This window comes from Homalodisca vitripennis, chromosome 1, assembly GCF_021130785.1.
Source record: "Homalodisca vitripennis isolate AUS2020 chromosome 1, UT_GWSS_2.1, whole genome shotgun sequence".
Lineage (NCBI taxonomy): Eukaryota > Metazoa > Arthropoda > Insecta > Hemiptera > Cicadellidae > Homalodisca > Homalodisca vitripennis.
In genome coordinates, this window is record NC_060207.1 from 71,984,837 (window position 1) to 72,010,455 (window position 25,619).

At 32.3% G+C, this 25,619-nt stretch overlaps 1 protein-coding gene across 4 annotated transcripts in view; it reads right to left on the minus strand.

Moving 5' to 3' along the window:
- LOC124364388 (b(0,+)-type amino acid transporter 1-like) overlaps window positions 1–25,619 on the minus strand; it is a 28,845-nt gene that overhangs the window by 456 nt on the left and 2,770 nt on the right. The window contains exons 2-12 of one of the 4 annotated variants that reach the window (XM_046819813.1): window positions 24,741–24,886; window positions 23,272–23,373; window positions 20,042–20,323; window positions 18,391–18,516; window positions 14,493–14,592; window positions 12,734–12,778; window positions 8,505–8,628; window positions 7,367–7,470; window positions 6,086–6,182; window positions 3,948–4,100; window positions 1,633–1,801 (exon numbers count right to left, since the gene is read on the minus strand). In XM_046819813.1, coding sequence (XP_046675769.1) covers window positions 1,633–1,801; window positions 3,948–4,100; window positions 6,086–6,182; window positions 7,367–7,470; window positions 8,505–8,628; window positions 12,734–12,778; window positions 14,493–14,592; window positions 18,391–18,516; window positions 20,042–20,323; window positions 23,272–23,373; window positions 24,741–24,873 — 1,435 coding nt within the window. In that variant the 5' untranslated portion in view covers window positions 24,874–24,886. Of the gene's footprint in view, window positions 1–1,632; window positions 1,802–3,947; window positions 4,101–6,085; window positions 6,183–7,366; window positions 7,471–8,504; window positions 8,629–12,733; window positions 12,779–14,492; window positions 14,593–18,390; window positions 18,517–20,041; window positions 20,324–23,271; window positions 23,374–24,740; window positions 24,887–25,619 lie in introns of those variants that run through there. The other 3 variants (XM_046819841.1, XM_046819824.1, XM_046819833.1) reach the window with 3 other exon arrangements.

Below are 25,619 nucleotides of genomic sequence, written 5' to 3' on the forward strand. Positions count from 1 at the left end.
TTAAAAATATTTATTAAACTAGACCAAAGTGATAAATATTTAAACTCAACACACTTCTACAAGAGGCAACTTTAATACTTGATAAGAATTTCTACAACTTACTTTCTCTTAATAGTTATAGGAGAATCAAATCTCTGAATTATCACTAAGATATCAAAATGTGTTTTAGAAAAAATTATATATTAAAGTAAACAAAGTTAGTTTAAGTAAAATACCATCATTGTTTGCAAATACCGAATTTCTATAAGGTCTACTAGCCCAGGCCTATGGGTGTAACTTTTGACTCGGCAGGGGCCAGTGCAGCGATTGTATACGGGAATGGTGTAGGTGACCATCTATATTCTGGTACCTTATTGCCTGTATTACAGCTCCCATAGAAACTGAACAGTGTCAGCAAATACATGAACTCTACACGTTGTAGTAACCTTGTACAAAACTATCATCCCGCCACCTGCCACGCATTGCTTGTGATTCTTGACTTTTGAAGCTGGTGGTTCCCATTTCAAAAAATACTGTAGAACGTATTAAATTGTTGTTAGCTATTTTCAGTATCTGTTTGACATTATGTTCCGGATATAATAAAAACATAGTAGGTGTTGCTAATTTTACTTCAGAACTACCTATGCATCAAAATAATCCAAAAAAGGTAGTGAAATAATTTATTTAGGATTGTTTAGGTACTTTTAGAGTGTGTTTGACATTTATGTTCAAGGAGAAACCACACTAAAATCGTTTCACCAAAATGTGCCAAGAACTATTGGAATCATTTGCTTTGTGTTTCTCTAGGTTTGTTTGGCATTCATGTGTGATATATAAAAAACAAAGTAGACTTTGCTGGATCGCTAATAAAACATTTGTCAAAATATACTAAACACTAATGGAATCTGATATTTGTAAAAAAAAAAAAGTAAAGAATGTCTTATTTTACCAGGCGAAGTTAGGGCTAAGAAGCCCTCTCTAACACTTAACCTGGGGACCAACGGCTTAAAGGTGACTTCCGAACCACCACCAATGGCCGGGCAGGCGGGCCGCTTGCAAGGACAGGATCGCTCAGCGGTCACCTGTCCAAGCAGCAGCCACGCTCGGCGTTGCTTGATCTGGTTATCTTGCGATAACCGCCGTACCCACTACACTGCGCCATTGGCAAAACCAACAACAAATATATTTGAAATATTTGTGTAAGTTGTCATCAAATATTTCAGGATGACATTGTTTTCACTCTGCCCAAATGTCTTCTTAGTTGTGTTTACATGTAACTTGTGTATATGCTAATAATTAGGGGAGGAGCAGGAAATCATAGAGTGGCCTAAGATTGACTTGAAGTTAATGCGGCCTTGATTGTTTGGAATTTAAAAGACAACAAAAAAGTAAGTACAACATTTTTTCAAATTACTATACTGAAAGTCATTGGAAGGAATCACTGATAATTAATAGGAAAATTTGTTAAGAAATAAAATATTGTTACATCGTATTTGCATCCAAACCAACTACTTCCATTGAAATAAAATCTTTGATCATAACAAGTTTTAACTATCTTTAGTAAATAAAAATAAAATTACCTATAAATCCAAATTATGAGCAAGAAAATGGAAGTGGCTACAGTATTGTATTGCAAAAAATATTGCTGAGTACCTTTTGACATGGCTGGTCTTTGCCTGAAGACAAAAGGATAGTAGAATACTATCCCCAGCAAAACCAGGAGCGCTGACACAATGTACCTGGTTGGAGGTTGTGTAATCAGGGGAACTACTGTCATAACAGTGTATACAGTAGCCACCAGAGCTGGGACCACCAGGAGCACCTGGCAAAAGAGTTGGGAAGTACAGGGCATTCAGCTAGAATAGGAATGCTTTTTCTTGTTCATATATGCACTCACTTTCTCCTCATGCAACCAATTCTGTCTGAGTGCCCTGTAATATTGTGCTAAACATTTATTTTAGTTTATTTTACACAACACAAGGAAGATAAACTTCTATAAGTAAAACATACTTTGTTTTTAAAGATTTAAAAGACCAATTATCTTTATTTCATTAATTATGCATAGCTACGAGTTATTGTATATGAAAAAAATAAAAACTAACAAAAATCCAACTATTATTCAAACTTTGAAACAAAATTAACAAATAAAATCTGAACAACTAGTTTACACTAATGAAGCAAGCAAATATAAGTTTTTTTTAGAAACATCTGATAATATTACAATGTGGGTTAAAGATCTTAATTTTGGTAATTTAATACCTGGAAGTACCCCACACTCAAGAAGTAATTTACTAGATTACCAGTGCTAGTAAATTACTACATTCAGTGAATGTCAAGAGCATAATTTAAATGTTTGTATTCTTAAGGAATAAAACTTGGTGTACACACTGATGACACAGTGTCAGATCATACCATTCACTACAATTAGCTGTCCTGGGTCCTATAAAACAAGAATGTCAGGTATTCTTGGTCTCATCAGGAATAGGTCCAGGAATGATGTTTATAAGAAGGTGATAAGGATAGTAACCCACTCTTGTGATGCAATGTACTGTTTTTGTTTTGTTATATGAAACAATTTTTTTATTAAAGTACCAACTTTACTTTTATTCTTGACCAATTGGTTCAAAAATTTGACATTGGTCACGTTATGGAACTGTTCAATTTGTCATTTTATGTATGTACTTTTGTATTTCACTATTTAAAATTATTCATTTTAAACACAGATTAAATTGTGAAGGTTTTGTAATTTACTGCGGCTAGCGCCTGCACGACTGCAAGCACAAATGGCCAGATTGCCAAAGGTGATATCACTGCGATTTTAAAATCAGGGTCTCCTGCTTCTGATACGGTCTTGAATCATCATCTCCAGCCTTAGATTTGTTGCATATAGCCTCTGTATTGCTTGTAATTATTGAAGTTGTTCAATGTGATTGAGACAGTCTCTTGTGAAACGTAAGATACTGTGTTTAATTGGTGTTAAGATAGTCTGTAAGGAATATTTTTTACCCTTTGCTATAGACTTCTCCACCTACACAGTCTTTTGGTAAACTAGGAGCCACTTGTCATTACATCAAGAACTGATGTCTGTTTTTTTTTTGTTATCAACATAAAAACTGGAAGTTATTCTTTATAAATTATTTAAGCTATATGTATATGTTTAAATGCAGAAATAAACTAACTAAATTTCAACGCAATTCCTGTTATTGTAGCTCTACTTGTTAGTTTGTGAATAACATTGAGCTCGGGTGCCTAAACGTTTAGATCGGAGAGTACATAATCATAAGATTTTTTAAAACATCAATCTTATATGTATGTGATTTTGCTGATGGAACCCACGGCTTATCTTTGTTAAGTAGTGAAACTTAGGTAGTTCGGTCTCTCAGGTTCTATAGAAACTACATGAACATGCAGGGGTCAAGTAAGGGTGAAATGGGGGTGACACATTTGATGGAGGGATCCAAATCCATGTAAGGTGCACATCCAGAATGTTATTTCTCTCTCTATGACAGAGCAGATCTGTATGAGAGAGCCTTAAGGACCACTTCAAGCTACCGCTCTAGCTCAACTTTCCGAGGTAGCAGATGTGTTTCCTTGTGTTAAGAAACTAAAAAATATGATAAGGATCAACATTGTTACCAACCCTTATCAAAAAGGAGTTGCAAATCTTTGTTTAGGCAAACAAGCCCGCATATGGTCCATGGGAACAGAAGCTTTACTTTGGGCTATGTAATATTCTATATCTTATGTTTAGTTAAAATCATTCAGCTCATCTTATTCAAGCTTCTTACTTTTATATTAGTCATTTATACTAACGTAATGTAAAAATAACATAAAACAGGGAGAAGAGTCAAGATGAAAATACATCCCATTCAAACAGAATACCATTTCAATGAAACATATTTACTTCTATTTTTTAGAAGTGAGATTAACAATGTGTAGTTCTTCCAGACCAAAATTTATTTACTTACCTTGTGCGGTCTGTTTGCTAGAGGTTGCCTGTAGCGTAAGACGTAAACAGTTATCATGGTCAGAGTGTTGAAGATCCAGATCAGGTAGGCTATCAATTTTATCAGGTCCACAATACTCCTCCCCAGCAGAAAGAATATCAAAGCTAGTCCTACCTGAAGAAAAATAAAACTTTATTTATAGATACATTAATGGGACTGATGGTTTAGTTGTGTTATCCAACTACTCAGAGGTTTTATTTTAACCTTTAATAGGGGTTGCGGTGTACAAAGTTCAGCTATAATACTGTTTCGGACGCAGCAGACACGCTGCTCCATCCCCACCTCTCACCTCCTACCTTATAATACCCCTTACCACTCCTGGAGGATGGAGCCAGTTTGCTGCATTGTTCCAGCTAGTTTGGGTAGTTTTATTAGCCGTGTTATCTTTTGTACGCCATGCGCCCTACTGTGTAAGTTTTGGTGCAGAAATTTGTACGCCATGCCATATACCTCGTTATTGTTTTCATAAATATTTTAAATAATGTTTTTGGCCCAAAATGATATTTTGTGCTATTTAAAGCAGTGAAATAATTTTGGACTTTGTGAGAAAATGTAAATATTATAATCAAATTGATGTCTTATTTATTTTGTCCTTTTTAGTTGCTTAGGTACGATGGACAGCGAGGAACGTAAACGCATGCGTACTTTCCTTGATAGCGTGGAGAAAGAAGAAAGAGTTTATGAAATAAATAGAGAGCTTTTGCGTAGACAATTACTTGTAGATTGTGAAGAGGCTTGTATCAACATTGAACATGTTCAGTAAGAGACAATAGAACGCGATGGATCAAATCAGTCGGATGGTTATTTGGAACATAGTGACGATAATTCAGACTCAGAAATGTCAGCATAAGAACCAAATGAAGAAGAAGGGCAGGAAAATAATGGCACAGTAAACCAGAATGTCCTAATAGGAAAAGACAATACAACAGTGTAGAATGTTTATATGGACAATGCTAATTTATGTTGAAGAGTTCGAAGATAAAATATAACTCGGGTAGAAAGAATAGGATTATGACTTCCAATACCAAAAGGTGAGGCATTGATAACAAAAACACCATACAAAATTTGGAACCTATTTTTTCCTGACTCATTGACTGACAAGATTGTTATCATTAAAAAAAGTAAAAGGAACTGTTGTTGTGAAAGAGACGCCAAAGAGACTTTAATTAAGACATAACTAAAATTTTAACTAAAAAAACTAGGATTTATGTGTGATATTTATTGTAGTAAACCAATGAAAAAGCTGCGGTATGATTCATAAAAAAGAAATGGTTGTATATTATGATTATAGAGGAGTTCTGGACTGTATAATGTTTTATATCGGTTGCGGTCATACATATGTCTCAACCCATCATGGCTTGCGCCATCTAGCTGACGAAGTAATAAATCTAAGGCTGTTTACTGGCTTTTTAAGGTAGATGGCGTGATTGATTAAATAAAACCACAAACTTTGTAATCAATTATTATATTATGTTTGCCAACTGAATTTAAATTCATATAAGATGGAAAAATACCTTCAAAATGGCACAACACATATTATTTGACCTTTCTAAACAAAATTAGATTGCTATTTTAAATAAAAATCACTCATTTCATAAATTAAAATAAAAATCACATGGGTTTGTGATAAATGTTTACACATTTAAAGTAAAGCTGAAAACCTAATACTGAAAGACTAATACTGTTTTTTAACTGAAGATTTTAAACCTTTGAATAAAAAGATTGATTCTTATGCTTCAAAATAGCATTAATATTAAAACTTTCTTATATGCTAATATGACCATAATAAGTGTCCATAAGCACATCTCGTAATTTTCAAACTTTTAACATTTCATTTTATATGTTAACTCTGTATTTAAAAACATTTAGTCTTTATCCTTTCAACATTAGGTTAATTTCTTCAAAAAGCTAATAAAACCTTAATATACTAAATTTTCTTTTACTCTCCTATACACACTAAACCTGAATTCATATTCTGCTTCAAATATGAACTTCAGTATGCCATTAATATAATTTGTTCTGTCTTAAACAGTTAAATCATATCAGGTGATTTTTGTAATTTTACACCTATAGTAAAAAAATAAACAGTATTATTTTACCTCAACAATAACTGCTGGAGTGGGTGTCATCCGTTTCTTGTGAATATATGAGAGAAATTCAGCCACTTGACCATTCCTTGCAGCTGCAAACCATAACCTATTTAACAGTTTAAAGCTAATAATTTCAACTGTATTTCCCTTCTAATTTCTGGGTAATTGATTTCTGGAGTTTTGCCTTTTATATACTTCCCATACTTAAGAAAGAGTAAGTGTGGTAAACATCCAAAAAGCCATATTTTCTTATCATAATATTTGTTTTGTTACAAAGAAGTCGAGAAAAGAGATTTTATAAACATATCCATTGATATGTATCTGTGTAACCTCCAAATCTGACCAAATAAATAAACAAATTCTGACAAAACTAGGCATGCAGGTGCTGTTTTTGTAAATGAATATTTGTTTTTTATTTTTACAAATTTTTGTTTAAAAATATTGTTTTAGTAAAATAATTATTTTATAAAAAACGTACAGCCTATTTTAGACACTCAAGTAGATGTAATTTGGGAATCATACTCAACAAAAATATTAAATTTTTCATTTGGTAAAATAGAATTTGAATGTGAAAGAGACTTCCACATCAGCATTAGAGTAAATGTTGACATTACTCTCATTACTAAATTAATGTATTCAAAGAAATTTATAATATTTTAACTTTTGTAAAGTTGGGAAGATTTATAAAATTCTAGAAACTATCGTGATTTTACTTAAAGACTTTTGTGGTATTGGTCTAAAAATAAAGACTTAAAAGATGGTTCTACCATCACGTTTTCATTATTCAACCCATTAAATTGTAAACAATTATATAAACCAAATTTGCTTTAATACTATCCTTTAAACCCATTTTCTGTTTCATTTTGTGTAAAAGTGCAAATTAAATCATGGGGACATAACAGTATTAATACTAAATTTACCAGGATTTACCTGTTTTAATATTTGGCTGTACAAAAGTGCAAAGTATGCTTTGTTACTTATGTATTTATTATACATAAAACTTACTTATTGTAAATTATTAAGTCTGAACACGTGATTATAGTTGTGTTAAATCTATACATCATATCAATGTTCAATATCTCATAAGTATGTACCAGGAAGGTTTGTTTAAAATATTAAAACATGACTAATTAATAAAATATTGACCATGAAATTCTAAACTCTAGCTATAGTTTACAGAAGTAGTTCTAGATCACATCTGGAAAAAAATGTATATCATTTTTAAACATCCACTGAGAATACAAGATAAATAGTGAATGTTTTAGTTCATTAATATGAAGAATATCTTACCGTGAAGAGTAGAAGACAGTAGAGAGACTGGAGCCTATGAGACTCATAGCAACAAATACAGATATTATGATTTTCCCTCTGCCAAAAACTTCATTTCCAAAGTCCTAGAATCACAGTGTTATACTATAATTAATTATTGACACACTGTAGATTCTGTAAAGGGTTAAAAGAATTTACCACCCATGCGTCGTAGTTGTTAGACCATAAATGAAGACTGCTAAATACTAACAATTCAAAGTTTTAATTGAAGTTAATTTTTCTGCTTTTGTTTTTGATGTGTAGATTTATATTTTTTGTCCGAACACACAGACACACACACACATATAGGCTGTATGTAAATATAGTTATATATTTATGTAATGTACAATACATATAATATAAATGTATAAAGGCATAAACATTTTACAGAAATGTAGATGATCGTTATATTTTATAACTTTTAATGAATATGGGTTAATGCAATAAAAGACGGGAAATTAAATTTAAAGCCAATCCAGTAAAACTGCAGCAATTTAAATTTGTTAATACTTTATGTACCTCACCACCCCCTCTTCCTGGCTTCTGATCATTCAGTATTGATCTAGAGAAGACACTTTACCTTTAAAGGAAATACTTATTGTTTTTTTAACAACCAATGACAAGCAAATGTGACAATGAGGCTTAGAATAAAATTTAATAAACCTTATTGGAATGCATTTACAAAACAAAATGCATATTGGTTGACATTAAGACACAATGTTTAAAAATTACTTGAACTCTAGAGGTTTGAATTATGGTATCACATAAAACAAAAAATTAAAATTTTAGTTGTTAATCAAATATTAACAACACTCATGGATTAACAATGCATTCAAAACTTTAAAAGCAGATATCTAAAAAGAAAGAAAGAAAACTAAATCACTAGTGCTTTAAATTTACAATTTACACAATAACCAGCTGCCTTAAGTCCAAACATTTGGAACACTGTCACTAATACGTGTTAATATCATACAGACGAAGCAAAAGTATGAAACTATATACCAATATATTATGCTAGAATAAATGGTAAGAACCACACGTTATCCAATTATTTGGGACTTTAATTATAGTGACCAGCATAAAGTGTAATATAACCTGCTTACAATGCCGATGTACTTACAACAGCAACAGCATCACTGAGGATGAAGTCAGGGATAGACATGGCAGTGAGGTAGGCATAGTTCATCATGACAAATAACACTGTGAGAGTAGCCAATGATAAGATCACACTCCTCAAGATATTCCTGTAACACCAATATATATATATATAAAACAAGTCTTACACGACTGTGTAAAAGATGTGCAATGTGAACTTTGTTTTATTTTGTATATGCACTACAATGTAAAACTTCTTACTGTTACTTAAGTGATTTTGTTCAGTATTCTGAAATTCCTTAATATTAACTTATTACAGAAAAAATATTAATTTTTGATAATTTTTTATTCCAATATTTTTAAAGGAAAAATTTATAGGAGTGAATGCAGGTAGATATTCCACAGTACTACTGTAATACACTATATTTTGTGTGTATTTTATAATACTCACTTTTGATTATTTTTATACTAATCGTATAAAAGTAACAAAATACAGTTTTATCATGGATTAACCCTTTATAGGTCAGCCAATTTTTTGACAGTCGTCGGTAATGCATACTGGTTGATATATCGACTACCTACATAAACTCCTTGTGCACGCAATGTTTTTTATGCCATTGTCAGTAACGCATAGTGGTCGATATTTCAACCACCACACATAAAGTTGAATTTCGTATGAACGGGTAGGCAAAAATAGTTCTTATTGTCATCAGCCAATGCAGTGAGCCCCAGGCAACACGTGATAACTTGATCATAGGTCTGCCCATCATGTGCTGCAGTCTAGTGGGGAAAACGTTAACTAGTGGTTGATATTTTAACCACTATGCGTTCAGGTACATGCCAATGAGGAAAATTTGTTGCAAGTTATACTTTGTGGCAGTTTCACTCTTGCAAGGTAAAAATTGAACACCTTTTAACTATTTTATATTATTGTACGTTAAACAATGTAGGTGTGCATGCGTTTAAATATACATTACCGTAAATGGTATTTGAGCAGGAAAATATTCTTTTTGGTGTTTAGCCCTAACCTCAAAAAACATGTTCTGTTTGAACAAGAATAAATTTTATTTTGTTTGACATTTGTTATTAATCTATTATACCAAATTTATCACAACATTCATATCTTTTAACTGGTAATATCTAAAGTAGTCTAGCTGATTGCACTCGCAAGTTACTGAGCTTGAAACAGAATTTTTATACCTCAGCATTACAATAAAATACTCTTTTTGTGTAGTGCAGAAAATACAACATCAAACTAAGTAAGTAAGATGACAATTTTATATATTTTTGTATTACAAGTGATATTTTATTTTCAGAATGGACCCGCTAAAAAAGAGAAGAAAAGTTGGCTTTGACAGTGATTTTGCAGCTGACAGAGAAATATCTGTAACTAAATGGAAAGATAGAGGCAAGAAGGCTGTCCAAATAATATCAAACGTGCATGACCCAGAGGACTTCACAGAAATTGAAAGGAAGAATAAATTTGGTGAAAAAATCAAAGTAAAATATCCACAAGCTATAGCTGACTACAACAAATACATGGGCGGGGTAGACCACTTCGATCACTTACAGTCTAGCTACAGCATAGTTCAGAAATCGAGACGGTGGTGGGTTAAGCTGTTCTATTTTCTACTAGATTCTGTTATTGTTAACTCCTTCATTCTATACAAGTTTGAGACGAAAAAATCGAGGAAAGTCAATGCCACATCTTATGTTTCGTGAGACTCTGGCAAAAGAACTTATGGGCAGTTTTTGTAGCCGTAAATCGAGAAATTCTGGATGTACAAAAGGTAAAAAAGTTAGTGGAAAGATAGTGAATGAAATAAGTCACAGTGAAGTGGGACAGCACCTACATACAGTTACAAGCAGTCAGCGATGTGTCAAATATCACACAATAAGCTCAGGTTGACGTGTGAGGATCTAGGAATCCACCCCAATATCCCAGCGTTGTGCAAGATGCAGCACCAAAGAAAAACCAAAATGTTGTAGCATTGAATGTGACAAGTGTTAAGTTGCTCTCTGTATAAATTGTTTTGCACCTTTCCAAAGAACATACATTATTTTACGAGTTTTAGTTATACCTTTTAAGTAATGCTAAAAAAGCAATAAAACACATTTCAGATGTCTTAATTTTTTCCTTAAAATCATTCCTTATTTTAATACAAGGGGTATTAGAAAAATAAGGTTCCCAAGATTTTTAAAAATAGACAGCTCCATATTTCTACTTAGTGTTATACATCAATTTAAAACTTAAAAGTTAAGCTATTTTTCCATATAATCACCGTTTCTGTCCAAACACTTTTGTAGACGATGCTTCAACTTTTCTATCCCCATGTTGTATAATTCTGCCGCCAATCCTTTTAGGAATCAAGTAACCTCTTCCTTGACTTCATCATCGGTACTGGAGCATTGGCCACCCAAGTGTTCCTTTAGTTTTGGGAATAAGTGATAATCACTTAGGGCTAGGTCTGGGCTGTAGGGGAGATGGGGTACAATAGTCCAGCCAAAATTTGTCAGCAGTTCTTGAGTTTGACGTGAGACATGAGGTCGAGCGTTGTCATGGAGAAACTTCATACCACTGGACAATCTTCCTCTCTGGCGGTTCTGGATCGCGCTGGAAATCTCAGTAATAAGCAAAGCAAGTTCGTGAATGGTGATTCTCCGATCTTCAAGCAATATTGTCTCAACTTTTTCAACAAATCCATCTGAAACTGAAGGCCGTCCACTTCGGTTTTCATTGTGAATTTCCATGCGGCCTTCACTGAATTCTCTATACCATTTCCGAACGTGTTGAACAGATATGCAGTTTTCCCCATAAACTTCGATTAACTGACGATGAATTTCAATAGGTTAAATCTCTTTTGCATTTAAAAAACGTATCACAGCACGAATTTTGCATCTGGCGGTAACAACGATAGGGAGCTCCATCTTCGAAGGCAGCTAGGCCGGCACTGTTGGACGTAGCGAGGCGCGAGTGGTATGGATAGAGAGAGGGACACCTGATGAGTAGTAGAATGTTGCCAGATTTCTCCCAACATATCGCATTCTGTCTCGGCGGCATAGGGAACCTTATTTTTCTAATACCCCTCGTATATTCAATAAAAGACGAATGATTTATTTGTATACCTTTTTTAGTTTATTAGCTGTAATCACGTATAAGGTGAATCAAGAAGATAATAATTTGTGATTTGTTGAATTTATGACTTAGTTTTATTTCATTTCAATCTATAAATTAACTTTTAAGATTTTAATACAAAATTACCACGTTTAGTTTTTTCGTACATATAGGCCAATGTAATATTCAAATGTAATATTTTAGTTTTTAAGAACTGTCGCAAGAAAGTCAGATCTCACATAATTTTCTTTTACTTTCATTTTTGTTTTATTTAGTACAACCAAAGAAAAATGTTTTGTTTTTAATTAATTACAAGAAAGATTCAATTTTAAGAAAATATATTTTAAGTTAAATTTTTTTGTAGAATAGTTATAAACCAAAGAGTTGGTGTTTTTCATCAAGTGTGATATTTTTATTTTAGCAGTTTGTTTTTCCTAATATATTGTTTATAAATCAAGTTTATAAAAAATTTCCTTTTGCTCATTTCAATAATTCCTTTCCTAAGTGGTTAATTTTTCAACCAGTAAGCTTAGCTATCCTAACACTTTTACTAACGCATTCTGGTTGAAATATCGACCACCCCCTACCAAATAGAGAGAGTATAAAGTAATTTTTTAATTATTTTTTTGTATTTTAATTTAGTGTAAATGTGATGAATATACTTTTTATTTGGTAATTTTAAAAAAAATTTGGCTTTGTGCATAGAGGGTATTTTTGTGGTGGTCGATATTTCAACCATTATGCGTTAACTGCGTGACAGGAAATTTGGCTGTGCACAGAGGAATATTGGAGGTGGTCGAAGTATCGACCAGTATCCTATAAAGGGTTAATAATACACACACAGAATGTACAATAAATCCATAAAAGTATTTTTGTTTAGTTAATGAAAAGATGTATAATCTTGAAAGTAACAAATTCTATTGTGGCTTTTTCACTAACTTTATCCATTCCAGATAATTAATCTAATCACTAAAAAGTTGTTTAAAGTCTGGATTTACCAAATTTATAACATAATTATTATAATAACAAGTTTAAAAAATTCTTGTTATCCTTTCATTAATAGTAAATTCATAAAATTTCCTGCATTTCAAACTAAGAATTTCTGATAAGGCAATATGATATGTTTGGTTCCAACTTACTTGTCTGGTTTTTTTATTTCCTCAGTTACCCCAGCCACAGAACTCCTGAAACATATCATTCCTCTTCTATTATCTCCTGTTATATCATTTATTGTTTTATCTATTTAAACATTGGTTAAAAAATATTCTCTCTGATATTTTGGAAATGTTATAGCGTTTTTGTCAACTAAGAATGAAGAATAAATTACACAAGTTTTAAAATAGTACAAATACATAAAATATTAAAAAAAAAAAAAACTATATAAAAGCTAATAGATACTAAACAAGGTCAGATCCACCTTAACACATGTAAGGTATGCTTAGTCAATGTTAGAGTACTGTTATTCATCTGATGTAAATAATATAAGAAATTTGATAAAAGATCAGAATCTATCAATTAGATTCATAACAATCTCAATAAATTCTATGCTTTAACTGCCAAAAATACAACGGTGGTCCTTAAAACTCTGTTAAACTGATAAACTAAAAAATAAATATTATTAACTATATCTTTAAAATGAGCTGTCTCAAATAAATCTATTACTTAAAATAAGGTTGTAAAAGTTATTTAAGTTTAACATTTTTCGGGATTAAAATCAAGATGGTCACTAATACAGCCAGGACTTAGTTTTAAACTTTGACTTTGATCAGGTTAAATGCCTTGTTGATTAGGGAAGAGAGTCTTTTGTTTTTATAACATGTTTACTTTTTAAAGCTCTAAAATGAATTACTTGAAAGGGATATAATGAAATTTGTATAAATTATCCTAAAAATCAATAAATACCCAATGGATATTTATTGTAACATGATAAAAAAATAGATTAGATACAAACTTTATAATACATTGCACTTCATCATAACTTAAGTCTGAAAAAATAAAGATAAGCTATTATAAAATAATTATTTACGTTCTTTCTCCTTGTACTAAGTTATTTAGATAAAGAATATGGGATGTTCCATCTTTATCTCAAGTATTTACATACTCATATTAGTATATTATGACTCATGCAGTGTTATAATTTCAGTAAACATGATATTTTGCAACAGTGATAACCATATAACGTTTCTTATCTTGGATATTTTGTTACAAATATAATGTCTTAATTATCGCCAAATTCTGTTTCTTGTGTAGTATGTATTTTAATCCAACTTGTGATGCAAAGACTCTGGCCTGTATAAAGAAATCAACAGTTTCAATAAAAATTAAACATTTTAAAACTACTAAAAATTATCTAAGTGAAATATTAACTTTGCGAGTGCCAAGTAACAATATGAAACTAACCTCTCAAATGTATCAACATCACCAGTTGTCAGCCAGAGGATTTGATGTCTTACAGTGGATTCCTTAATATCATAATGGGAAGCTCAAAGCAATGACAAAACATATAATTTTGCAAAACAAGATAGTCAACAATTTTTTAATAACCTTCAACTGCCTCTACATAGGCACATGCTTATTCATCAAAATACAATACAGACTCACAAAGAATGACTTAGTTCTTAGGCTTAAGCAGTCAGTGTCATAACAAATTTTTCAGTTCAAACCACGTCAAAACATTGTTCACACAATTAAAATATTTTAATTATACTGTGGAGAAGCTAAAATCTTCAGTCAGCAGATGTTACTTAAACATGAAACTGTAAATGTAAGTTTTGGTCTAATTTAAATCAATCATTACAACTTGAGCTCAAGTTTTGGAATGTTATGCAAAATAAATTAGTACAATTAATTAGATTTAATTTGAAATGCTTTCTATATCTAAAGGTTAGTAATACATACCAACCATTATAAGTGTAAATCCCATAATAGAAAGCCATGACCAAGGAATCCAAGGTGATTTTTGAACCATCAAATGTGAATTGGACTGGCTTTCCTTTTCCTACGAATGAAAACATTTTGTTAGATTATACACTATAATAGACTTTTCTAAGTACATATTATTAAAATCAGAGTCCCCAATTCATGATCTATTTACATAAGTACAAAGGAAATTTTACATTATAACGATATATATTTGTTAACCCTCCATCGGTCGCTCTGTATCAATTTGATACGCATGCACGTTCTCCTCCGTGCTGTTTCACGATGCTGCGCGCGGCATACTGCCATCCCCTTCCTAATGGGCTTCCCTCTCCTCATCCCTGAACTGGCAGTACTACGCCTCTGACCTTGAACAGAGCGTGTTTACGGAGCTGTATCAATTAGATACAGTGCGACCATTCCCGTTTCAGATTTACGGTATCAATTTGATGCAGTGCGACCGTTCACGTATCAGATTTACAGTATCATTGTGATGCAGTAGTGCGATCGTTTCTGTTGCGCTTTTTAGGTAAAAAATGTCAAAACGCAGTTTGAACTTAGAAACCGATGACGGTCAGGAAACTGTCCATCGCCTCTTATTTTCTGATACAAGTGAAAGAAGAGAATGAAAGGTTAGAATACATTGATGGTGATAATAGCGATATAGACGGTGAAACATGTGGTTGAAGAAAGAGAAGAAAACTCCGATACAGAACAGAGTTGCTGATGACGAACTAATGGTGTTGGATGAAACCACAGGCGCAAGTGATCGACCAGCCACAGCCGCAGGTGATCGACCAGCCACAGCCGCAGGTGATCGACCAGCCACAGCCGCAGGTGATCGACCAGCCACAGCCGCAGGTGATCGACAAGCCACGGCCGCAGGTGATCGACCATCCACAGCCGCAGGTGATCAAACCAGCCACCACCTCTACAACGTCAGGTTCGCGAAGAAGAAGCACAAGACAACTTGTTTTTGACAGCTAAATGGGGTAAGAATGATACAATTAAGTGGTTCTTAAAGACCTAGGCAGTACAATCAAAGAAACACAGCCACAAAACATTTTGCGACGTCTGCCTGGCGTGATTGGGTCTGCACGTCAAAGCAAATCCGAATTAGATTGTTGGCCCAACTTTTTCACAGATTCAATGTTAGAAAAAATTGTTTTACATACAAATCAGTATATTACCCTTGTACAGCTAAAGTTACACTAGACTTCGTGATGCCAAAACCACTGACTTGATCGAAATAAAGGCGTTCATAAGCATACTTTACCTTTTAGGAGTTTTTAAGTCAAACAGGCAAAGTCTGGATAAGATATTTTCTACCGATGGTTTCGGCATAGAAAATTGCAGAATGACTTTTTAGTCTCAGACGGTTTAAATTTCTCCTAAGATTGCTTAAGATTTTATGATAGAAGTACTCGAGATGAGCGTAAAGAGATTGATAACTTAGCCGCTATCAGAGAGTGATATTTACAGACTTCGTAGGTAACTGTAAAACATGTTACTCTCACGGAGAGAAAAATGTAACTATCGATGAAAAAAACTGGAAGCCTTTCGTGGGGGTTGCCACTTTAAACAGTATATTCCCTTCAAAACCAGCAAAATATGGCATCAAAAACCTTTGCTCTTTGTGACACTAAAACATTTTTACACTAGCAATCTTGAAGTGTACTGCGCTAAAACAGCCAGATGGCCCTTTCTGTTTCAGCAATAAGTCGGACGATGTTGTTAAGCGATTGGTTGAACCAATACATAAACAGCGGGAGGAACATTACTGCCGATAATTGGTTCAGTACGGTAAGCCTTGTTGACCATTTGAAAGAAAAACAATTATCATTTGTTGGTACGATTAAAAAAAACCCGACTGGTATTCCTTCTGAGCTGACATGTACAAAAGGAAGACCTTTGCAGTCAAGCTATTTCGTGTATGGTGAAAAATCAACAATGGTATCATATGTACCAAAAAAAAAAACAACAAAAAAATCAAGCTTACATTTTAGTGACGAAATTGATGCTCACACAAAATAACCCTGAAATTGTCTTGCCACTACAATAACACAAAGTCTGGTGTAGACTGTGTTGACAAGTTATGTGCTTCGTACAACGTTGCCAGAGGTACCCGCCGATGGTCGATGGTAATTTTTTATGCCATGTTGAATGTAGCAGGCATCAATGCTCAAGTAGTTTTCATTTGGAAATGACGTTTGTCACCAAAATTAGAAGATTGTTTCTACGAGAAACTCAGTAACTCCCTTGTAGCTGAACAGATTCAACGAAGGTGTGAGACCATACCAGTTGGGGGGATTCCCTTGCCACATTCAACATGGACTGAAGAAAATATGCAATGCTGACCGGGATGGAAATGGTGTAAATAGAGAGAGGCCACAGTTAGAGAAGCGGACAAGGTGTGAGTTCTGCAAGCTTGATAAGAGAACCCGACTTACAAAAAACACTTTGCTGAAAGTGGGAAGAAAACCATCTGCAATGAACGTACAGAGATTGTGTGCGTACGCTGCTATCCGAACATGTAAAACAGTGTTCCTTCGTACATAAGTTCTTGGGTTCATTATATATATATATATATATATATATATATATATATATATATATTTATATATATACAGTAAGTGGTATTACTGTATTTTACTTTCGATAGAGATATCTTATATTTTTAGCGACAGACAGAAACAACTGCTTTTTGTACTGCAATTGTTTGGCTAAACAATGGCAAAATATATGTAACTAGTTTCAATATAAATATATTCCATTATTCCTGATCGTTATTGCGTGTTATTTCTTCTAATCTATGTAATTTACCAAATGTGTATCAAATAGATACAGTGCGACCATTCCCGTTTCAATAACAATTTGGTTTGAGTGCACACTTTTTGTAAAATATTTTTAATATTTTTTAAACTACATTTAAAAAACAACTATGATATTTGAAAAAGCATAAGCCATATTTTTTAGAATCTATAAATATAATATATTATATGATTATATTGGAGTAAATACTACTAACATTAGTTTTAAATACAAATGTAATCAATTTGATACAGTGCGACATGTCATGTAACGTTTCAGGTGCGACCGAAGAGGGTTAAGGTCAATAGCTGAAGCATCCAAAAGCAACAAGTCCAAAATATGACCCTGAAAATGATGAAATAGGTTCAAGTTTTTCCTTTACCAAAACTGTTACTTTGAGGATGGATTTGGGTATAATTAGAGACCAAGATGTATTGGAATTGAATTTATCTATATTCAATGAAATAAAGTTCGGTAATCATGTTCAGGTTACTCTTGGTTTGTGAAGCAAAATAATTTGGTGTTTAATTATTGAATTTATTGGCATATTGTTAAAGCCAGGATTGGAGTTATATGGTTTAAATTATATGTACACTGTAGGACTTGCATTTGTTAGCGGCTATTAGTAATGATTCTTAATAAGAAACAGTGAATCTTAACTAGTAACTAGGTAAAGTTTCAATCATCCACTACATTGAACTATCCATCATTCATATTCATATTGGAATACGTCATGTAGGTTTGTTAGAGACTCATGTTAATAATTTATAAAACTATTATATTTGAAATGATCATATTTTTTCCAAATATTAAGATTTTAAGTAGTGAAGTACTCAAAACGTAATATCCTTTTTCTCTAACATTAAAAAATAAGATGACCTTCTTTATTTTACGCGTTGTATCGCGTTTTGAGTGACAACATTCTGATAAAGGGTTCAGATTATTGTGTTCCTGACGTGTTCACTCAAATTCTGACAATTTAAAATGTTTAAAATACAGAATTTAAAATCCATCCAATCCAAATTTTACATTATTTTATACATCATACAGAATAAAATAGTTTTACCTGTAACAACCATATAAAGACCACCAAGTATTACATATAAGCATCCAAACATTTTGGAGACTGTAAAGTAATTCTGCATGTAACTGTAAGACTTGGTGCTAAAATAGTTCATTATACCGACAGCAACTGAAACAAAACTTTTACTGAGTCAAAGGATCAATTCATTTTATATTTACCCACCAATGAAAAAAGAACAGGTATTTTTGGAGATTTTTACAGTGTTACTTCCTAATTAATTTTAGGTACTTTTTGTATAGTAAGTTTATTTGAAAAACTAAAAACATGACCATATGCAACTTCCATACTTTATCTCATATCCTCACTTTTTGAGCAGATATTATAACACCAAATTCTATCCTAATTGGCAACTAATTTTGCAACTATACATTTCCTCACCAAAATGTAGTATGTATTGTAGAAAAACATGTGGTTACATAAGATTTCCAGAAAAAGTCATTCTTCAATACAATTGTCAAAATGAATAATACAGTATTCTGTTTCAACCAAATAACATCTACTTTGAAGAAACTCATAATATTTATTGTTAAGTGCTTTGGCTGTAAACCATATTTATAACCTTAAAATGCTAATTAAATGAATTATATTCATGTAGTAACAGAAATGCACAACCAATATTAAAATGTAAAAAAAAGTCCTGGTCAGGCCCGTATTCAGGCCATAATTTGTTTTTTTGAACAATTTTACTGGGACCTGTCACATATCTATTTGAAGAGACCATGTAGATGAACAGGTGGCGGGCCATGACGGGCCCGGCCGAATGTCTTTTCCGGGCCCACCCCACATGTCTATTTGAAGGGACTGTGTAGATGAACGGGTGGAGGGACATGACGAGCCCGGCTGAATATCTTTTCCGGGGCCCACACCACATGTCTATTTGAAGAGACTGTGTGGATGAACAGGTGGCGGGACATGGCAACCCAGCCAAATATCTTTTTCGGGGCCTGCCAAAGCTGACTGGTCCTGATGCCATATTTGAAACCCATTCTGATCCAGAAACATGCATCATTACCCTAATCAAAAGTAGACCCATACTATTTCTGGCATTTGGTGATTGAGTTTTTTTAAGGTTTTTACCTAGAGCCTAGCCTTGGAAGTTCTCATAGAAGTACTCATTTTATAAAGAAATTAAAACGTAATTCTGATTAAATATTTTATACGGGCTAACCGTACATCCAAATTGTTTACCATATGTTATTATAAAATTAATTATTATTTAAAAAATGTAAACATTTGATAATTTGTGAAGTGCCTGATGATGGAATCTTTGATTCAGAAAGGCCTTGCACGAAATAAAAATTATATTGGAAAATGTTGTATTGTATAATATTGTATACTAGTGATAGTACAATAAAACTTTTTTTCCAATGCTCCAAGACTCTACATAACATTTTATTGTTTAAAATGTGAATGCTTATGGTTTATGTACAAAATGTTATCTACTAGTCGTGTTTTAGGAGAAATAACAAAATATAATAACATATCATGTCTAGGCTAGGGAAGGATCCAATAACTTTTTAGCTCAGGTTCCAGTCATAGATTACACCCCTGAAATACTGTGTTGTAGAAAAACAATTCAACAACAATAACAAATAGCCAATATATGATTTAATACTAAACCATTTTTAATTACGCAATACTGAGATGCCAAGGATGTCTTTCAAAATGGTCTCATAGTGGGAGTTGAACTCCTCAGTCACAAGTGGGCGGAACGTTCCATAGACATAGCTAGCGAAGATCATGGACGTGAGGGCAAGAGAGCAAGGGGTATTGATGAGCAGGATCACCCACATGTAGAGGAAGCTGGGAAGAGGTCCGAAGAACTGGTGGAGATCAGCATAAGCTGCGAAGAAGTAAGCGTAAGCTCCACCCGACTTGGGAACTACGGTGCTGAGCTCTGCCACACACATTGCACCTGTCGCACATATCAGTACCATGTATAACTTAGTGGCTTCCTGCTGTTAGGTGGCTAACAAATTAAAATGAACCAATCCTTCAAAATATCTTTATGTCACTTATGTTTTAAGTATGCAGTTATCAATCTTCACATTCAAGTCGATTTTGATTTACTTGGAGTCTGAATAAAATTTTAAATTACATTAAATCTGCATATCTTCAAAAATTTGCATTTTCTTAAATAATTTTAAATATTTTAAATAATTGAAATGAACTTAAAAATTCCTGCTAGTTTTTTTAAATAAAAAGAAGTATTTAGATAAATAAAACCAAATATAAGGAACAAGTAAATCAATACCAAGAATAACTCTTTACAAAATACTATGGAGTTTTCTTGGTCTTTCAGTATATACAAGGAATATTCAAAAAGTATTCTGATTTGCGTTGTTGAAAAAGAAGGGTTTGATGTACAGCTTTGAGACACTCCTTACAAGCAGTTCATTCCTGACGCCACACAATTAGTCTAGCACCATTTTCACTGCTCAAATGCATTTGATTTTTGGAACTTCAAAAGTTTGCTGCGTCACATTTTGTTGTATCTCCGTTATAATCTTAAAATGTGCATCTATTCAGCTGAGATTTGATTTATGCTTTGACTTTCCAGAAAATATACCTTTCTATAGGAGGATTGTGTGTCAAAAATTTTATTTTGTAAAAATAGTTCCTTCTTTAAAGCATAGATAGGGCAACTATACTACATCTTTTCTTCAAAATTTTAATCCATTTAATCGAGTAAAATCCTTTAATCTTACAGTAATTACATAATTTTTATCAATTAAATTTAAAATGTTGTGTATTTTTTTAATTATTATCAGAGTTTTCTCAATATAACAAGCATTTTAACAGTTTTCTGTAACATATTTATAATTGCTTGTTTCCTTTGTGACTAGATAGCACACAATGACAACGTTTCAAAAGGAAGTAGATTTTAGCATTGTATGTGGTATCACCTCATAAACAAGTCTTTTCTAGGGCACTAGATGAGACCTTGAGCAGCTGAAATTGTTAAAAATTTCTCTAAGTCAAATAATTGGTTAACATTTGTGAACTGAATCAAAACGTATTAGTAAATCCTCACTGATTTCTTCTACATGAATCGGTTGTCTTTTGTCTCTATTTCTTACACATTATCAATTTTTTCATCACTTCTGTGTATAGGCCTTCCACATTGCTCGTCACTTTTGACACTTACACAAACTTCTTTAAAACCACTTGCAACAACTAATACCGTCATCATTACAACTGCCATCAATAACTTTTCTCAAGTCTCCTTATAAATATCTCTAAGTGTTTGACAAAAGTGGATACAAATACTCTAATAGAATTTTTCCTACATATCAAAATGTTATAAAGACATAACATTTTAAGTGTATGTGCACATACACTTGGAATTATTTTGCGATATATTGATTTTGTAAATATGTCAGATGGATTACTAAATCCAACTCTGTGTTTTATTGTCTTGCAATTCTTATCAGTGGAGATATGGTACCAATCTGGATACTTTTTAAATTAAAATTGTTTTAAATATGTGGAATAATAATAATTTTAATTGTTTAAGATTGTTTAAATAAGTTTATGAGGAGTTCCCACAAACTCGTAAAATTTTTCTGTAAAAAGGACAAATAAATCATTCTTATTCATTTATGTGCCTAAACAAAATAATAAACAAAACTATAAATAAACTAGTAAAATAAACAATCCCTAAAATAGAAACAAAGTATTCTGTCTACATCCTGAGTATTTTTGGGGGTTAAATATTTTTCTGCAGACATCCATTTTTATGGATATTGAAAAATCATAAATAAACTGCCAGTCTGTAAAATCTGATGACAACTAACATCTAAAGTCACATATTTTGAAACGTCCATAACAATGTATAAAACATGTTAAATGCTATATATTGTAAGAAAATACCATCACAAATGTATGTTTTTAAGACCACAAATAATAATTGTAGGAACATTTTCCGAAAACATTGCTAAACTCTTAAAAATGGGCCAACAATTTGCCAGCAACAAAAAGAAGACTATCAGAAATTACAGTTAAAGAAAATATTGTGCAGGATCAGGAAAAGAATTACGATTCAAAGTTATGTCCAATGGTTATGGTTAATTTGAATTGATATCACAGAAATTTGTGGATTATTGGAATAAGACAATTACTTTAAGACATGTTTCAAACTGTTAATCAAACTGATTGCAAAATCAAGGATGGATTTCCTTAGGGGCTTAATTTTGTAAGTCCAGGCCAAAACGGATCAGGTATATTGAATGTGTATATATCATGCCTTGGTAAACAGGAAATCAAGGTTTTTTCCTATGAACAATATTTGCACTCTAACTGAAAAAAATATGTTATGGTTTGATTAAAATTAATTTGTCCTTTTGTATTTACAATTTACTTTAATTTGTCATAAACTAACTCACTTTTAATTAAAAGTTATTTCATTGTTCGTTTGAATCATTCTAATATTATACTTATTTAATATAATGAGTTTAAAAGCAGTTAAATTATTTGTACATGGCATATTTCTGTTAAATCTTTTATTATTTGTGATAAATTGTGTGTTAGTTTAATTTTATTTCAAGATATGTTACTGGGATCTATCTTTTGTAAGAGTGAGTTAAAGTCTGTGTATGTGATTTTGGCTGGAGGTCTAACAATGAAATGTTAATGAAAAGGATTAAATTAATCTGAAAAATATATATTTAATGTTAGATTGGTGAATAAAATTAGTAATTTTAACTCTTGACACATCTCACTCAATCTCTGGAAAGAAGATTCAAATTATTAACGATAAAAATACTTCCTTGCAATAGTAAGGATAAAAATAATTTGATATGAGCTCCTATTAAATAAGCCAATCTACATTTGTAAAATCTACAAAATCACTCTACTACTTACTTAATGATGATATGAACCCAGAAAGAATCCAGACCACTGTACATAATCCGACTGAGCCTGAGTAACCCATCACAATTCCAGGAGTAACAAATATTCCTGAACCTGTGTTTGAAATTAAAATCTTTATTAAAAAAAATAGCAACGGCAGGTCCTCTAGAATTACAATAACTAGGTACAAAAATATTAAGCTAAGAGTTTTAATTACTTAACGTAAATTAAAATACTTGTAAGTTATACATTTCCTTTAATTTTCAGAATACCAAACATTTTTGTGCTACTGACCAACAAAATATGGAAATAATAACTACCAGAGATATGATGCTATAAATTATTAGAGCAAAGAAAATAAGAGCAAGGTACACAGAAAACATATTACAAAATTACAAAATCAGCTTATTGAAAATCATATTAACCACATTGTTAAATAAGGTTTTACAACACCTAAGTTACAGAAATGTTCAATATTATATGGTAAGCCATTGAAAAGATACATACAACATTCATATTAAAGACAATAAAGCTTGTCATTATACAATTTAACATACATTACATTTTGACTTTACTTGTACCTATCATTTTGAACTTTACTGTAACCTTTTAATGGTTTTGTTTTTGTGCCTAAAATTATCTTGTTTTGCTGAATTTTTCTTTTTGCCTTTTTTACAGAGATATGTTTGTAGAGTTTAGTTTTAGTTATATACCCTTTTATGCAAAAAAGTGTTTTTAGTACTTTTTATAATTTTGTTGTTATTTTATTATATATTTTCCAGTAAGCCATTTTTACTGTTTATGCCTGAGTCATCATCTCAAGGGAATGAATCCAATCGTCTACTTGTGCATCTAAATCGTCTAATATTACATAAAAACCAATAAAGGGTTAACCAGGTTAGTTCAAGCGATTGAAATAAAGAGTTTTCTGCCTACTCAACATTTGTTGCTGTTATTTGAAAAGTTATAATCCTACATACAAAAGAATGGAAGATTGTATTCAATAATTGAATGATATGCCTTGATTGTAATACGCTGAACTATTTCAATGTTTGTAAAGTCGCTATTTTCTGGAGTTGAGAATAGGGGCTTGGAAACACAATTCAAGCTCCTTTTCCTGCACTTGAAATTTAGCTTTGTTGGATTTACCAGCCTGTAGTGAAGACAGTGGAAAGGCCCATTTTGAATTAGAAGACTGAAAAACAGCAGTTTGTACGAAGACTGAAGAACTGGTTACTAGAGCATTAATTTTACCAACTGAAAGAATTTTATGAATGGACTAATAACAATGAAAATCTAACTGTTTTATATTAATTTGACAAAATATTCCATACTAAACTTCCATGACCCTTGTTCTTATCTCTATGATAATGTACAATAGAATGTAAATTAATATTTCCTCAGTTATTCAAGTAATAGCTAGTTTGTGGTTTGTTATTACTGAAATTTCAAACTCATCTACACTACAGACAGTGAGGTACCTATAACTACATTGACTATCAGGCCCACAGCACTCGGTAGCCCCAGCACCCTCTTCAGACAAATAATATTTACAGCTCCTTGCTCTTCATCCACAGTTTTCAAATTTGTCACATCCTGGCTGCCTTTTATCATTGTCTGTCACCTCCTTGAAAACATAAAACCTGTGTCAATGGACAAATTTGTAAAGAATAAGCTACACTTCTTTTCCCCTTTCTCTCACATTATTTTCTTGTGAATTTAGAGAGATTCCAATCTCTTTACTAATAATATGATTCTGTTTGTTACCATTCATAGTCATTTAATATTGGGTACTAAGTATTATCATTAGAAATAGTGATACATTTTATCCACTCATTTTCTTAACCTATAATACAAATTAAAACATACATTTAAAATCATAAATTTATTTCATATTAAAATACTTTCCAAGAATGGAAAATATATAGGAATATAAAAACCTCAAATGATAATGAAAATGTAGCTGTGATAATCCAAAATGTTATACAAACTCTGAATGTATTATGTCTCAGACACAGGGCCGTTTTAAGGGGTAAGCAAAGTATATGGTCGCATAGGACACCAAGCAAAAGGGTTGCCTAAGCGCTCTCCAATGTTCAGTATTAAAGAAGGAGAAGACTAGACTAGAGGTTGAAAGTTGATTAACATCGCCAAATTGTAGGAGTAAGTAGTTAGGGAAAATCGTATATCGTAAGGTGGGAACCTTGCAGTATTTTGCTTTGCCTGCAAAGTCTTTGGAAATGTGCATTCATCTCTTGCCGGAGACCAAAGATATTCTGACTGGCAGTACTTAACCAAGATTTTAACCAGTCATGAGAAATCTACCCACATACACAATTGTCAATCTTGGCGTGAACTGT